At 43.2% G+C, this 18,379-nt stretch overlaps 1 protein-coding gene across 1 annotated transcript in view; it reads left to right on the forward strand.

The window, feature by feature from the left end:
* The window catches only part of col21a1 (collagen, type XXI, alpha 1), a 212,475-nt gene that overhangs the window by 93,174 nt on the left and 100,922 nt on the right, over positions 1–18,379 (forward strand). The window contains exons 11-13 of the mRNA XM_028820544.2: positions 14,486–14,539; positions 15,382–15,435; positions 17,709–17,762. Coding sequence (XP_028676377.1) covers positions 14,486–14,539; positions 15,382–15,435; positions 17,709–17,762 — 162 coding nt within the window. The remainder of the gene's footprint in view (positions 1–14,485; positions 14,540–15,381; positions 15,436–17,708; positions 17,763–18,379) is intronic.

Below are 18,379 nucleotides of genomic sequence, written 5' to 3' on the forward strand. Positions count from 1 at the left end.
GGTGCTGAGGTGTCACCCGCTGCACTCGGGTCCCAATCCAGGGGGTTCGTCATGTGGTATCAGCATATACTCCTATGCTCCCCTCAAGTATTGGACACCATTTGTTTAGCTGAAGCTTGCCAGCTTCATGTGGGCGATGCTTTCTAGAATGTCCTGCACAGAATCCCCCCTTGCCAAAGTGGTTTGAGGCACTCCGCACGTCCCCAACCCTGCAATAAATCTGACATCCTGAAGACTCAGGGGTTGGTTAGTTAGACTTGAAAGTTCACCAAGAAGCCTAACGAAATGTTAAAATTACTGTTGGTATGTCTAGTTTACAAATAAAGACGTACAAAATTATCATCAACTTATGTACCAAATCTCACTCCACCAAAGTGGACTACACAAGGTACTTGGACAAAAGCCGGTGACAAAGATGTCTCCAGGTTGGGTGTCCTGGGCATGGGTGCATGATGCTGAAAGGCCAGAATGAGCCGATGACCCCAGGTACCATCACTGATGATGTGTGCCAATCCTGTCCATCCATCCATCCATCCATCCATTGTCCAACCCGCTGAATCTGAACACAGGGTCACGGGGGTCTGCTGGAGCCAATCCTAGCCAACACAGGGCACAAGGCAGGAACCAATCCCGGACAGGCCAATGCTGTCACCATACAAAAAAAAAAAACTCCCACTGGTCCAGTGTGGTGCTGAGGTGTCACCCGCTGCACTCGGGTCCCAATCCTGGGTTGGTTCGTCGTATGGTGGGTACAGTAACATGTTATCGGCGCAGGCTCCCAACCTCTCCTCTTCTCCAGTTCCATTTGCTACTGAGAGATACAAAGAAATGGAGGATGAGGGCTGACACTTTAAATGCCATAAAAGCCACAGTTTCACCCCAGGGAACATACCTGGGATCAGCTTCATTAATATGCACAATTATCGAAAGATTGCTGCAAAGACATACTCTTCTGGAAATAGTCCCGTAAAGATTTCTATGAAGATATTACACATATCATCGAAAATCTTAAATTAATTAAACGGGCAAGACATGAGATGGGTTGAATGTCCATTTGGTGGAAGATTTTTAATGGATGTGCTCTTGAGAACTCACAAGATAAGGGGAACGCCGTCTTTCCTGTGGACAGACATTGCCGGACTTTCCTTAGGCCACACGTCCTACACCGTCCTGAGACTCGCCAGTCGCTTTGGGAGGGGTGGCGGTGGGGGCATGTCTCTCATTGAGGCAGATTTGGTTGGTTCCCAAATGGGTCCACCACTAAGTGGGCCCCCTTTTAATACTTCACTAAAGCCGATGTTCACAGATGTCTCAACACTACGGGCGACTCCATTGATAGTAAACTGTGCACGTCTTTCCTGTTTAGTCTTGGATTTCAAGCACATTACAGAATAATAATAAAAAAAATAAAAAAATGGAAATTGAATTCTGCTTTTAGTCACTTAAACAATTCCAAAATGAAAAGCATGTGCAGCCAGTAATCTGTAACAGTACACCCCTGTGTATTTTAGAGTGAGACGCAAATGGCATCAAATATGGCATAAAAATGGCTCGGTGCCACCTTAATTGATTGTAATTATTTTGGACTCTGGCAAAAATAATTTTGAAAATTATCCTTCACGGCCAAAACAAAAAAAAAAAAGTGCAACTATTTAAAGCAGAACTGCCCGTGTTTTCTTATAAGGGGAGGGTGGGCACCAGTCTTTAGATCTCAGCGGGTCGAATGGGTTTCTGCGGTCTTTTTGTATATTTGTTTTTTTTGTTTATGTTGTTGCTTGTAAAGATTGGTTTCTGATGTACAAGTGTAATTATAGCAAATAATAAACAAACAGGTGGCACGGTGGCGCAGTGGGTAGCGCTGCTGCCTCGCAGTTAGGAGACTTGGGTTCGCTTCCTGGGTCCTCCCTACGTGGAGTTTGCATGTTCTCTGCGTGGGTTTCCTCCCATAGTCCAAAGACATGCAGGTTAGGTGCATGGCGATTCTAAATTGTCCCTAGTGTGTGATTGGGGTGTGTGTGTGTGTGTGTGTGCCCTACGGTGGGCTGGCGCCCTGCCCGGGGTTTGTTTCCTGCCTTGCGCCCTGTGTTGGCTGGGATTGGCTCCAGCAGACCCCCGTGACCCTGTAGTTAGGATATAGCGGGTTGGATAATGGATGGATAAACAAACAAACAAACAAATAAATAAATACATTCTTAGCATTGGATGCATGCGGCGCAGTTCTCCTCTGGTTGGAGTGGGCTTTCTTCTCACTACTCTGGTTTTCCTCTGGAGTTTAAATACTTGGGATCAACAGTACAGAGTAACTGGGAATGTGGAAGAGAAGGGAAGAAGAGAGTGCAGGCAGGGTGGAGTAGCTGGAGAAGAGCGTCAGGAGGGATTTGGGACAGACGGGTATCAGCAATCAGTGGCATAGCTAGAGTTTGTGCCACACAAGGCGGGGCGGTGCATCAATTTGCCACCCACCAACATATCTGAATATGTTAATCTATTTAAATATATAGATAGATAGATAGATAGATAGATAGATAGATAGATAGATAGATAGATAGATAGATAGATAGATAGATAGATAGATAAGGCACTATATAATAGATAGATATATTTGAAAGGCACTATATAACAGATAGATATATTTGAAAGGCACTATATAATAGATAGATAGATAGATAGATAGATAGATAGATAGATAGATAGATAGATAGATAGATAGATAGATAAGGCACTATATAATAGATAGATAGATATATTTGAAAGGCACTATATAATAGATAGATATATTTGAAAGGCACTATATAATAGATAGATAGATAGATAGATAGATAGATAGATAGATAGATAGATAGATAGATAGATTTGAAAGGCACTATATAGTAGATAGATAGATTTGAAATGCACTATATAATAGATAGATAGATAGATAGATAGATAGATAGATAGATAGATAGATAGATAGATAGATAGATAGATAGATAGATAGATAAGGCACTATATAATAGATAGATAGATTTGAAAGGCACTATATAATAGATAGATAGATAGATAGATAGATAGATAGATAGATAGATAGATAGATAGATAGATAGATAGATAAGGCACTATATAATAGATGGATAGATAGATTTGAAAGGCACTATATAATAGATAGATAGATAGATAGATTTGAAAGGTACTATATAATAGATAGATAGATAGATAGATAGATAGATAGATAGATAGATAGATAGATAGATAGATAGATAAGGCACTATATAATAGATAGATAGATATAAAAGGCACCATACTCCAGCAGCAGCATATTGATAAAAACAATATTAAATTAAAGAGTGATAACAATGCAGGTATACAGACAGACAATATCTTTGTATAATGTTAACGTTTACCCCCTCCGGGTGGTATTGAAGAGTCGCATAGTGTGATGGAGGACCGATCTCCTCAGTCTGTCAGTGGAGCAGGACGGTGACAGCAGTCTGTCGCTGAAGCTGCTCCTCTGTCTGGAGATGGTACTGTTGTTAATAGAAAATTAAAATGACATATACAGAAAAAAATAAGATAAATTTTGCATTGATTTATTCATATATAGAGAAACAGCAATCATTTTTCAAATATAATTATTTATAAGCATCAACTAGACAAGAATATGGTATAGACGCACTGATAAGCTGTGTTTTAAATATTAGTTTAATATAATTACGCTGCGAAAACCAGAACCAGTGTAGTGTACAAGTGATAGGTGGGGATGAGCAAAACGCATTCGGATTGATAACGAAACGAAATTATGAATTATAAATTAGTTGTTTATCTTCCTAGAAATTCTTATTGGTCTCATGTTTCTATTTATTTTTATTATTGCCTCATAAATTTCAACTGCTGTGTCTGATGCCATCACAGAAGGACAGTCTGAAAATTATTTTCGAAGCATTTGTGGATAAAAATCAGAGAATTTGACGTTTTTTATTAATGAGTCACCCGGGGCGGACCACCCCCTCCGCCCGCCCCTAGCTACGCCACTGTCAACAAGAGTGAAAGGGAAGGTCTACAGGACGGTAGTGAGACCAGTTATGGTATATGAGCTGTAGACGGTGGCACAGGAGACAGAGCTGGAGGTGGCAGAGTTAAAGATGCTGAGATTTGCATTGGGTGTGACGAGGATGGACAGGATTAGAAATGAGGACATTACAGGGTCAGCTCAGGTTGTACAACTGGGAGGCAAAGTCAGAGAGGAGAGATTGCGTTGGTTTGGACATGTGCATTGGAGAGATGAGGGGTATAATGAGAGAAGGGTGCTAAGGATAGAGCTGCCAGGCAAGAGGAGAAGAGGAAGGCCTAAGAGAAGGTTTATGGATGTGCTGAGGGAGGACATGCAGGTGATGGGGGTGACAGAGCAAAATGACGAGGACAGGAAGATATGGAAGAAGATGATCTGCTGTGGCGACCCCTAACAGGAGCAGCCGAAAGAAGAAGAAGAATCATGAAGACCTTTGAGAGGCTGGTCCTGAACTATTTGAGTCCTGTTGTGGTAGACCACCAGGACCCACTGAGGCTTGTCTATCGGACAAAGATTAGAGTGGAGGATACGATTGTCTCTCTGCTCCACAAGGCTAGACAAAGCTGGCAGCACTGTGAGGATGATGCCTTTTGATTTCTCTGGTGCCTTCAGTACCATCCAATCCTCTATGTTAAGGGGTAAACTTTACGGATATGCTGGTGGGAGAGCCTGTGGTGTCCCAGATAACGGACTGTCTGTCAGGTAGACTCCAGGACTGTGTTACTGATTTGGACATTAAAGCCGTCATATTTAGCACTTTGTCACATATCTGTGGCATGCACAGACATCATTAGGTGCTGAGGGTCTGCTCTGCCAAGCCTCTAATGCAGCCATCTTCAGCTCCTGCTTGTTTCAGGGGGCTTGTCCCCTTAAGTTTTCTCTTCTATTTATGAAAGGCCCGCTCAATTAGATTCAAATCAGGCGACTGGTTTGGCCATTCTAGAATTTTCCATTTTCTAGCTTTGATAAACTCCTGTGCTGCTTCAGCTGTATGTTTGGATCATCACCTTGTTGTAGGATGAAGTGCCGTCCACTGAGTTTGGAGACATTTACTGGAACTTGAGCAGATAAGATGTTTCTGAACACCTCAGATTTTATTGTGCATCTGCCATCGGCAGTTCCATCATCAATGACTGACTTCCCATCTTTATTTCCTTCTTATCAATGAAAAAATCAAAAGCAGAGAACTTTCTGGAACTGTTTTGGCGTTCAACTAGTGGTCAGCTGGCCGTTGTTTCTGTGACTTTGCACTTCAGGCAGCTTAGAGGATCACAGGCCTCCTGACTCATCTTGGAAAACGTTTTTTTGCAGACTTGTGCAGTTCTGCAGTCTGGCAGGCTTTCAGCTTTTCCAGCGACTCACCGTAATTCACAGGGATCGACATCTCCGGGATGTGAATGTGGAAAATATTTCTGTACATGTACAAGAAACTGGAATGGAGTCAACTCAACCGGTTAAGAAGAAAAACAGTCTGGCCAGTCGTAGGCTGCGAGTGTGAAATCAGTTGTCGTTACGGGAGCAGGACGTGGTCGTTTGAAGAAGTTCACGTGTCCTCCGTGTCTCTGTTCTTGTTCATGATAACAGCCATAGTGAGCACATTGTAGGCAGGCTGTTTGAGTTTAATTCACGTTCTTTCTCTTCACTTTTCTCACATTTTGTTGTTGCAGCCTTGTGCTAAAGTCATACGTATGAATTGGTTTTCTCCTCTCATTAAGCACCACTCAATACCGTACCTCGGAATGACAAACGGAAAACAGGACTTTAGAAGTTTTCTCAAAAGTATTAAAAATATAACAAATTGATCAAAATATCCCTTTGACACAAGTATTCGGGCCTTTAATTCAGTCCTTAGTGATTCAAGCCTGGAGTTCTCTTTGGGTCTCACATAACAAGCTTGGCACACCTGGATTTGGACCGGGACACCCACGTAACACCTGGCCATGGCAGATAGAGGGGGTGACTGGACCAGCGCGTCTGTATCGGGGGGTTGCCAACCAGGATCCTGAGCTGTTTCTTCGTGTGGTGGGTGAGGCAATGCGCTCTGCGGCTGCTGCTTCACCACCTGAGGCCACAGGTCCATCACGCCCTCGACCCTCTGCAGTTCGCATACCCGGAGAAGGTGGGAGCGGAGGATGCCATCATCTACATGCTACACCGATCACTCTCCCACTTGGACAGAGGCAGTGGTGCTGTAAGAATTATGTTTCTGGACTTCTCTAGCGCCTTCAACACCATCCAACCTCTGCTCCTTAGGGACAAGCTGACAGAGATGGGAGTAGATTCATACCTGGTGGCATGGATTGTGGACTATCTTACAGACAGACCTCAGTATGTGCGTCTCGGGAACTGCACGTCTGACATTGTGGTCAGCAGCACAGGAGCGCTGCAGGGGACTGTACTTTCTCCGGTCCTGTTCAGCCTATATACATCAGACTTCCAATACAACTCGGAGTCCTGCCACGTGCAAAAGTTCACTGATGACACTGCTATCGTGGGCTGCATCAGGAGTGGGCAGGAGGAGGAGTACAGGAACCTAATCAAGGACTTTGTTAAATGGTGCGACTCAAACCACCTACAACTGAACACCAGCAAAACCAAGGAGCTGGTGGTGGATTTTAGGAGGCCCAGACCCCTCATGGACCCCATGATCATCAGAGGTGACTGTGTGCAGAGGGTGCAGACCTATAAATACCTGGGAGTGCAGCTGGATGATAAATTAGACTGGACTGCCAATACTGATGCTCTGTGCAAGACAGGACAGAGCCGACTATACTTCATTAGAAGGCTGGCGTCCTTCAACATCTGCAATAAGATGCTGCAGATGTTCTATCAGACAGTTGTGGCGAGTGCCCTCTTCTACACGGTGGTGTGCTGGGGAGGCAGCACAAAGAAGATGGACGCCTCACGCATGGACAAACTGGTGAGGAAGGCAGGCTCTATTGTAGGCATGGAGCTGGACAGTTTGACATCAGTGGCAGAGCGACGGGCGCTGAGCAGGCTCCTGTCAATTATGGAGAATCCACTGCATCCACTGAACAGGATCATCTCAAGACAGAGGAGCAGCTTCAGCGACAGACTGCTGTCACCGTCCTGCTCTCTGACAGACTGAGGAGATCGTTCCTCCACCACACTATGCGACTCTTCAATTCCACCGGGGGGGTAAACATTAACATTATACAAAGTTATTGTCTGTCTGTATACCTGCATTGTTATCACTCTTTAATTTAATATTGTTATTATCAGTATGCTGCTGCTGGAGTATGGGAATTTCCCCTTGGGATTAATAAAGTATCTATCTATCTATCTATCTATCTATCTATCTATCTATCTATCTATCTATCTATCTATCTATCTATCTATCTATCTATCTATCTATCTATCTATCTATCTATCTATCTATCTATCTATCTATCATTATTATATAGTGTCTTTCACATCTATCTATCTATCTATCTATCTATCTATCTATCTATCTATCTATCTATCTATCTATCTATCTATCTATCTATCTATCTATCTATCTATCTATCTATCATTATTATATAGTGTCTTTCACATCTATCTATCTATCTATCTATCTATCTATCTATCTATCTATCTATCTATCTATCTATCTATCTATCTATCTATCTATCTATCTATCTATCTATCTATCTATCATTATTATATAGTGTCTTTCACATCTATCTATCTATCTATCTATCTATCTATCTATCTATCTATCTATCTATCTATCTATCTATCTATCTATCTATCTATCTATCTGTCTGTCTGTCTATCTATCTATCTATCTATCTATCTATCTATCTATCTATCTATCTATCTATCTATCTATCTATCTATCTATCTATCTATCTACTCTCAGCAGGCTTCCATGTCTCTTTAAGGGTTTCTTGCTCTTCTCAGTGGTAGTGCTGCTGCTGCTTTGCAGTAAGTAGATTGTGGGTTCACTTCCCGGGTCCTCCCTGTGTGGAGAGTGCTTTTAAGTAGTGAGAAAAGCGCTATATAAATGTAAAGAATTATTATTATTATTTTTCTTGTCTGCAGATCCTTTCAAGCTCTGACAGGTTGGATGGAGACCATAAGTGGTTGTATATTTTCAGGTCACTCCAGAGATGTTTGATTGGGTTCAGTTCTGGGCTTTGGCCGGACCACTCATGGACATTCTAAGTGTTGTTTCTAAGGCCACTCCTTGGTTATCAAGCGCAAACGCAAATATCGGTAGAGTTTCTTTGCTGTCTTTGTCAATTTTCATAATGCGTTTGACTCAGTTGATTGGGCTGCCCTGTGAGAAATCCTGAGGGTTCACGGTGTAGCGCCACCACATAAATATAATGTTTTTCTGCTGTTGATCGGGTGTTGTGGGGATCATTCTTACATCTGGAGATTGACAGCGGTGCCCCAGAGGTGGATCTTCCGGTTTCATCTTTTTCTTTCGGGGAGTGATTTGCATAAAGTGCACCGTTTTTAAAAGAAGAGGAGGAAAAAAAAAAGACAATCGGAGAAGAAAAACAGATCAGCTATTACATAGGCCATGTAACGAACTCCAGGAGGTCCTACGGTCCTGTCAAAAGGTGGAAGTGATTCTTTTGATCGGGGAATTGAACGTTCCACTATTTCCTTCGGACTAGGGTGAGCTAAATCAAAGGACTTATTGTATTGTATTCATGGCGCAAGACTGACTGTATGTCTTTTATAGCGAAGATTTGATTGCAGCTAGGAGTCCGCAATTGTCAGAACTCCTCGTTTCGCCTGCCGGCAATCAGGGGGGCAGTACTGTGGACAACTGTGGACCTATTTACAATCTCTGAAAGGGGAACTGGGGGAAGGAATATGTTATTGTATATATATGTATATATTTGTGGTGCTACAATATAAGGGTTATTTAGGGTTGGAGGGGTGCATAAGTAAGGAATTGTGTTCTTTTTTATTTTATGTAATATATTCTTTATGTGATGATAGAGACTGTCTATTAGTTTTTTGAGGGCTATAAATGCATCGGCATTAGGGGACTGAACCCTGTAGAATAAGGGGTATACGGGCAATTTATTGGGGTGTGATATTGGCCTATCCTTTAATAATCTGCCGTCACCTAGGACAGATTAGCGGTAGCGATCGTCTCGTGTCAGCATGCGGGACGAATTGTTACCTGGGATCCCCTCGAGGTTGCTGGATATCATGGCCGGCCTGTACACCGGTACTGTGAATGCTGTGCAGAGTGGAGGCAGACCCTCTGTGTTTTTCCCAGTTGATTCTGGGGCCCGTCAGGGGTCTGTTCTGCTCCTACTCTGTTCAATGCTTGCATGGACTGGGTGTTGGGCAGGGGCGTGGGGTCCATCAGCTAGGGGGCATCTGTTGGTGAACAGAGTCTCACGGATCTTGATTTTGCTGATGATGCTGTGATCTTCACAGAGTCAATGGCGGCTCTGATCGGAGCGTTCAAGAGACCTTTAATGACCTCTTGGGCACGGCCATCAGCAAGTGTGTCTGTCTGCGGAGAGACGTTCTGAATCCTCTGTATGTCAGACAACGGCTACAGTTTTGGTTTTGTTCTTTTCACGTTCTGCATACAGTGTGTTAAATTCAGGAGGCCCAAACTGTTAGTCGAATTGACATCTGCAAGAATGAAGTGCGCCTAATGTTCGACGTTTTAAGGTCAGTTCAGCACAAGTGGTCTTTGTGAGTCGGCACATTAATTCCCTGCATGCGTTTCATGACATTTCACCACGGATGTCCAGTTAAATGCGGGTTTTGTTTTATTGTCCAAAAGATACGGCTCGTTGATTCAAGTCTACCATTGTTTTAAAAATAAAACAAAGAAAAAAAATAAAGATGTTAAAGGTCAATCTGAGTGGAAATCTAGGAACACTGAAATGCCTCCATAAATTAAAACAGTTTAGCGTAACAAGATCCTTTGTGTATATTATATATTTAGACGTTTTTCCAGAAATGCTACATAAATGAAATCCTACTCATTCTTTCCCACTCAAAGTGATTTCAATGCCTTTAACTTATTTTAAGATATAATAATTTATTCAAGAGCTAAAATAACACAGTCATAAATAAAACAAGCTGGACTGCAAATTCCATTTGTGCAAACTTTTTTTAAAAATTATTTTAACTGGACCATGATGAGCACTGAAGATTTTGATCTGTCTTTTTATGATTATTAGGTGTCTTGGCATATTGGGTTTGTACAAGGGAGTTGGGAATGGCAGAGAAGTACGTAAGAATTTTACAGGATATGAAGTGTGACTGTGGTGAGGTCTGTGGTAGGAGTGACAGCGGAGGTGGGATGACATCAGGGATCAGCTCTGAGTCCTTTCTTATTTGCAATGGTGATGGACAGGTTGACAGACGAGATTAGACAGGAGTCCCCATGGAATGTGATGACATTGTGATCTGTAGTGAGAGTATGGAGAAGGTTGAGGAGACCCTGGAGAGGTGGAGATATGAGAGAAGAGGAATGAAGGTCAGTAGGACCACCAAGACAGAATACATGTGTGTGAATGAGAGGGAGGTCAGTGGAATGGTGAGGATGCAGGGAGTGGAGAAGGCGAAGGTGGATGAGTTTAAATACTTGGGATCAACAATACAGAGTAACAGGGAATGAGGAAGAGAAGTGAAGAAGAGAGTGCAGGCAGCGTGGAGAAGAGTGTCAGGAGTCATTTGTGACAGACGGGTATCAGCAAGTGTGAAAGGGAAGGTCTACAGGACGGTGGTGAGACCAGCTATGTTATATGGGCTGGAGACGTTGGCACAGGACACAGAGCTGGAGGTGGCAGAGTTAAAGATGCTAAGATTTGCATTGGGTGTGACGAGGATGGGCAGGATTAGAAATGAGGACATTAGAAGGTCAGCTCAGGTAGGACGGGTTGGGAGACAAAGTCAGAGAGGTGAGATTGTGGTGGTTTGGACAGGTGCAGAGGAGAAATGACGGGTATAATGAGAGAAGGGTGCTAAGGATAGAGCTGCCAGGTAAGGGGAGAAGAGGAAGGTCTAAGAGAAGGTTTATGGATGTGGTGAGTGAGGACATGCAGGTGATAGGGGTGACAGAGCAAGATGACGAGGACAGGAAGAGATGGAAAAAGATGATCTGCTGTGGCGACCCCTAATGGGAGCAGAAGAAGAAGACAGGGAGCAAATCATTATCTGATCTGTGGATGCCAAATCTCTGAAATATTTGTGCTCTTTTCTCGTGTGTTCTTTCCGGTTCTCTCCACCACGATTATTAACACTCATATTGGGCTTCTGTTTCGTCTCGTTTTACATTTTTTTTTAGACTTCCCGAATCCACGCTATGACTCTGTGACCTACCAGGGGGTGCTCCAGCCAGAGAGGAGAGATTGTGTTGGTTTGGACATGTGCATTGGACAGATGAGGGGTATATTGGGAGAAGTTCAAGTTCAAAATTTATTGTCACGTGAACAGTAAGAAAACACGTTTCCCTGTACAATGAAGTTCTTTCTTTGCTGTCCACACCAAATGCCAAAACCAACGTATAAAGATAAACATAAATAATAGGTAGCAGAGGCAGCATAAAGTATAAAAACAGAAAAGAAGTATAAAGTGTAATGTGCAGGTAGGTGTGTGATGGACAAGTGAAATGCAGTCATGTGAGGGTCGATAGAATGAGGTGGCTCACGGTTATAAACTCCAGTCAGTTATTTAGGAGTCTAATGGCCTTGGAGAAGAAAGAGTTCTTCGGCCTGGAAGTCCTGAATTTCACACTCCAGTACCTCCTGCCTGAGGGTAGAAGTGTGAACAGTTCATGTTGGGGGTGAGTCGAGGCAGTTCTCCTTCAGACTCTGCAGTTGTAGATGCTCTGCAGAGAAGGCACTGGGGTCCTGGTGATCTTCCCTGCAGTCATTTGCCGTCCATAGCAGTAGTGTTGCCGTACCACACGGTGATGCAGCTGTTCAAGATGCTCTCAACAATACAGCTGTAGAAGTTGCTGAGGATCTTAGTCGACACACCAAACTTCCTCAACCTCCTCAGAAAGTACAGCCGCTGCTGAGCCCTCTTGACCAGCTGTGTGGTGTTAAGTGTCCATGAAAGGTCCTCACTGATGTAGACGCCCAGGTATTTAATGCTGCTCACTCTCTCCACTTCAAGCCCTCGGATGAACAGTGGCCGGTGAGGTCTGCTCTCCATCCTCATGTCCACTATCGTCTCCTTCATCTTGTCTGTGCTGAGGGTGAGGTTGTTGTCCTCACACCATGACGTCAGACTGTTCACCTCCCTCTTGTAGGCTGCCTCATTCGCCCTAGTGATGCGTCCTATCACTGTGGTGTCATCTGCAAACTTTAGGAGGATGTTATCTTTGTGGGAGGCGACACAGTCATGGGTGAACAAGGTTGTAGAGGATAGGGCTGAGGACGCACCCCTGTGGGGTGCATGTGTTTGTGATAATGGTGACTGAAATCCTATTACTGGGGTCTGCCAGTCAGAAAGTCTAGGAGTTAGTCACAGATAAAACATTGGACACTGGAGAGGGACTTTATGCTTATGGACAACTTCAGGACATAGCAAGACAGAAAAGAATGGGAAGTTAAACTCATGCTAAAACTGAGCACATTACAACAGAGTTTAAATCAGGGGTCCTCAATCCCAATCCTGGAGGGCCGCAGTGGCTGCAGGTTTTTGTTCTAACCCGGTTGCTTAATTAGAAAGCAATTCTTGCCAATAATTTCATTTCATGGCTTGTTTGTGCTCTAACTCTGCTATGTCAGCTCATTCTCATGTCCTATATTTTCTTCCCCTTTCTAAGGATATCATCCTAATGATTTGAAGGCTAAAATGGAGGAGTAATTCTCAGTCCTTCACTTTTTTCTCTTCTCTTTCCTTCCAAGTCTTTAATTAAACCCAATAGTACATGATAAATACACACAGGTGTAAATGGTAACAAGCCAAATGGAGAAATGCTGGTCTCTTTTGTCATTTGCATGTTATTGCTAATTAGGAGCAATTAAACATTGAGAATATGGCTGTTTAAGACTAAAATAATCAATAAGGGTTCAAAATCTTAACGAGTGAGACAACTAAAGTAAAACAGAAGTGTTACTTGAGCAATAAGTGCTTCTTATTAAGCAATTGGGTTGGAGTGAAAACCTGCAGCCACTGCGGCCCTCCAGGACTGAGACAGACTGAGGACCCCTGGTTTAAATAGAGAACAGAGTTTTATGGCCAGATATGAGGATTGTTTGCATCTCTCGAACTGTCCCAGACACCCTGATTACAGACCCACATTGTATTGAAAAACTCGCCAGAAACGTCAAAAGACTTTGTTGGACAGTTATCTTATCCAGAGATCTCGACCGTGCATTGTTCTCTTTTGCGAAATGAATCTTAGCCTGAAGAAGTCTATTAATTTTTTACATTTGAGATGTCTCACTTAAAGGTTTTACAAAGTTGTATCTGTCCCGGTGTCTTTATAAACGCAGGGAACTCCACTCTCTGTATTATGTCTCGCCTGAAGAAGGGGCCTGAGTCGCCTAGAAAGCTTGCATATTGTAATCTTTTTAGTTAGCCAATAAAAAGTGTCATTTTGCTTGACTTCACACACAATTTCCCAATAGAAAAAGCACCGGTGAATTTGGGAACGCGTCCATCTTAAAACAGGGAAACGTTCGGTGCAACTTCAACTATGGATTCGTTTACTGTTTCAGTTTTACCTTCACAGCGGTTCCTTGAACCTGTAGATTTTGTAGATTTTCCTCATTTACTTGTCTGCCCAATGCAAGCGAATCAAACGCTGGGCAGAGTAGAGCGGCACTGCAAACAACTCACACAGCAGCGCCCTCTCCTGGTGCTTTGGGTAAGTTAACTCATAGAGTTCAGAAAAAGTCACTTTTCTGGAAAGAAATGGAAGGGGAAAGTAATGAAGTAAGAACAGATACGACTGAATTGATTGAGCAATAATATCTGCAGATTATTATTGTAAAGACCCTGCAGCTAAATGGTGTTTAAACTAATTAATAACATAAGAAAGGTGCTGCTACCCTAATTGATATAAACACAGGATGAGTTTCAAAATGGATAGTGGAGTTGCAGTAACTTAAGCCCCTGATGTCTGGTGGCCAATCCTGATCTTTCAGTCCCCAGATATTCATGAACATCCACTACCACACAATCACTTGGACACCATTTTGATTCCCATCTCTATGGAGTTTGCATGTTCTCCAACAAAGTTTGATTGATATCTCCGACCTGATCTGATGGGAATGACTCGCTAGACTGGCACCTGCCACATTTCAGAGATCAGACTCCAGTCATGTTGACCCTGGCAAGAATAAATTAAATTGAGGAAAGGGAAGTACTGCATTTAAACGGTTTCAGATCAAATGTAAGAAAATAGAAGAGGTGATACCTGCAAAGTTCTATCTTCCAGTTGGAATCTAATTGAATGTTTTCTTTTTTTGTTCCCTTTTTAATTTTTAGGGCATCCCAGGACATCATGGAACCCCAGGCCGACCAGGCTCTCCAGGAGTTCAGGTAATTTACACCATCATTTTCCAAAATGATCTTATTATAATGCTCAATTACAACGTGGTTCAAGATTTTGGCGTAAATACTGTAGGTGGCACACGGAATGGATGGACGTCCCGGCCAGGAACCTGGAAGATCCCTTACCCAGATGTGAGGCTCCCGAGGGAACATAAAGGTGTCCTGACCGGACTTAACACCATCCCTGTCCATGGGAAAAGAAGAGGACAGGGAAAGACTGTCCCTGGGGGATGTTTACACCCCATGGGCGCTAGATGGCAGCAGTCCTCCATATCGGTGCCCATTCAGGAACCAGCAGAGAATGCTGGGAATTGTAGTCTGTCAGCACAGCCCTACTGGGGTCCGTGGGTGCCACAAGGGAGTGTTACAGAGAGATGCGCTCCCCAAAATATAGGACTTCTGCATGACCCAGGAGTACTTCCAACGGGCAGTGGCCCTGGCACCGGAAGTACTCCCGGGTCCTTAATAAAAGGGACCGCACTCCCTTATCCAGGCGAGTTGGAGCTGGGAGGAAGGAAGGCAACATTTGACTGGAGTGAGAGGAAAGAAAGAAAACCTGTGTGTGTGTGTTACTTTTATTTGAACCCGGGACATTGGGTGTGATCGTGTTTGGGGGTTTGGGGCTCACTGACGCCCCTGGTTCTATCACAACACCAATTTATTTCAGTTCTATTTGTTTTGCCTAACATGGCCCCAGCAACTGCAGTCAACATTCAAGGATAAAGTTTGGGTAGATGGCAGGACCTCTCAGCCCCAGTTAGCTTCACCCATTATGAAATTTTTCTTAGTATGTTTAACACTCACACAGGAATTGTTTTGGTATTTTTCAGGGGCCTGAAGGACCAAGAGGATATAAAGGCGAGCCTGGCAGATCTGGCGAGTCGGTATGGTGAATTTAATAAGAAAATGATTTAAAGGTTTATAGGATTATGAGTGTCATGTGTTCAGACGATATTGACATTTTTATTTAGATGTGCTAATCAACCTCAACTATAGGCCAGTAAGCTTAACACACACCACAGGTCGAGTAATGGAAGGAATTATTAAGGACAAGATTGAGTAGCACATGGCAGGAACAGGAGTTTTACGAAAGAGTCAGCATGGATTCAGACGAGGAGGTCGTGTTTTACTAACATGCTGGAAATCTAGGAGGAAGGAACAAAAGGATACGACCAGAATGGAGCACATGAGATTATTTATCTTGACTTTCAGAAAGCATTTGATGAGGTGCCACATGAGAGGCTGGGCATCAAACGAAAAGAAGTGGCAGTTCAGGGTGTGGTGGGGGCAGAATTGGCTCAGGCACAGGAAGCAGAGGGTGATGGGGTGAGGAACCTCATCAGAATTGGCCGATGTTAAGAGTGGTGACCAGCAGGGGGTCAGGACACTGCTATTTTTAATATAGAGAAATGATTTAGATAGGAATATAAGTAACAAACTGGTCAGGTCTGCGGATGATACCAAGCTGGGTGGATTGGCAGATAATCGAGAATCTGTTGAGTCATCACAGAGGGACTTGGACAGCAGACAGGCTTGGGCAGATTTGTGGCAGATGAAATTTAATGTCAGAAAATGCAGGAAGTAAAAATGTGAGGTTTGGATATACAATGAGGGGTCTGAAAATCGAGAGTACGTCATGTGAGAAGGATTTAGGAGTCATAGTGGACTCGACACCATCAACTACCAGGCAGTGTTCAGAAACCATTAAGACAGTTAACAGAATGTCAGGTTATATAGCGCCTTGACGTGTGGAGTTCAAGTCACAGGAGGTTCTGCTCAAGCTTTATAACACACCGGTGAGGCCTCATCTGCAGTCCTGAGTGCAGTTTGGGTCTCCAGGCTACAAAAAAGGACATAGCAGCACAAGAGAAGGTCCAGAGAAGAGTGACTATGTTGATTCTGGGACTACAGGGGATGAGTTATGAAGAAAGATTAAAAGAGCTGAGCCTTAAGGAGACTAAGAGGAGACCTGACTGAATTAGTCCAGTGGACTTGACACTATAAACTGCCAGACAGTGTTCAGAAGCCATTAAGAAGGCTAACAGAATGTCAGGTTATATAGCGCCTTGATGTGTGGAGTACAAGTCACAGGAGGGTCCGCTCAAGCTTTATAACACACTGGTGAGGACTCATCTGGAGTCCTGTGTGCGGTTTTAGTGTCCAATCTATTAAAAAAGACATAGCAGCACAAGAAAATGTCCAGAGAAGAGCAACTAGGCTGATTCAGGGCTACAGGGGATGAGTTATGAGGAAAGATTAAAAGAGCTGAGCCTTTTAACCATTTAATGTCAGTAAATGTAAAGGGTCACACATGGGAAGTAAAAATGTGAGGTTTGAATACACAATAGGAGGTCTGAAAATTGAAAGTACGCCCCCATGAGAAGGATTTTGGGGTCCTAGTGGACTTGACAGTATCAGCTACTAGACAGTGTTCAGAAGCCATTAAGAAGGCTCACAGAATGTCAGGTTATATAGCGCCTTGACGTGTGGAGTACAAGTCCCAGGAGGTTCTGCTCAAGCTGGTGAGGCCTCATCTGGAGTGCTGTGTGCAGTTTGGGTCTCCATAAAGACATAGCAGCACTAGACAAGGTCCACAGAAGAGCGACTAGGCTGAGTCCAGGGCTACAGGGGGATGAGTGATGAGGAAAAATGAAAAGAGCTGAGCCTTAAGGAGATGAAGAGGAGACCTGACTGACGTGTGGAAAATGATGAAGGGAATTAGTCCAGTGGATCGAAACTGTTATTTTAAAATGAGTTCATCAAGAACATGGGGACACAGTTGGAAACTTGTTAAGGGGAAATTTCACACAAACATTATAAATATTTTCTTCACACAGAGAACCACTGACATATAGAAGAAGTGACCAAAGAGTGTGGTGGACAGTAGGACTTTAGAGACTTTCAAAACTTGACTTGATGTTATTTTGGAATAATTAAATGGACAGGACTGGTGAGGTTTGTCAGGGTTAATGGCCTGCTCTCGTCCAGATTGTTCTAATGTTTTAAATTTATAGAAATCCCTTGTGAATAGTAACACATGCAGAACTCTTAGAAACTGGTCATTACTGAGCATCTTTGCGAGGCGGACATGCTCTGATTATATATGAAAGCATGAAAAAATGCAGTGCAGTCACCCTCTTCATTGTATGGATTGTAGGGAGAACGTGGGATTCCAGGGATTCCCGGATCACCTGGATTAACAGGAGAAAAGGTAAGACCAAGATTTGATTATTACTAACATGCCTGAAAATATTACGGAGAAGGCCATAGGGATCTCTAACCTAAAAAGCAGAGGGAGAAAAGACTGATCCCAATGTCTCTGAACCTATGGGAAAGGTGCTATATAAATAAAATGTATCCATCCATCCATTACCCAACCCGCTATATCATAACTACAGGGTCACGGGGGTCTGCTAGAGCCAAATAGAATTTATTATTATAATTAAAGGTGTAAACTTGGCAGAATGATACTGACATTTAAAAGGAAAATGTGGCATTTATTGTTGAGACTCTGGCCAGTGGCTGAGTTGGTCCTTCCTCTGTTTGAGTTCAGCAAAGACGGGTGCATCTGCTCTGTGGGACAGTCCATTTGTTTTGCCTGTTAAATTGGGGGTTTGCGTTATTAAAGCACTGATCGATTTGGGAGCAGCTGAAAACATTATCAGTTCTTAAATGATTTCTGATCTTCTATTAAGACCCCTTCACCTTAAAATTAAACCCAACATCTTATGTGTTGATGGCAAACCTTAGGGAAGAGATGTTATCGAATGCATGCTCCCCCCATTACTTTTCAATTGGGAGCTATCGCATTTCTTTTATTTCCAACAC

Source organism: Erpetoichthys calabaricus, chromosome 15 (genome assembly GCF_900747795.2).
Source record: "Erpetoichthys calabaricus chromosome 15, fErpCal1.3, whole genome shotgun sequence".
Lineage (NCBI taxonomy): Eukaryota > Metazoa > Chordata > Cladistia > Polypteriformes > Polypteridae > Erpetoichthys > Erpetoichthys calabaricus.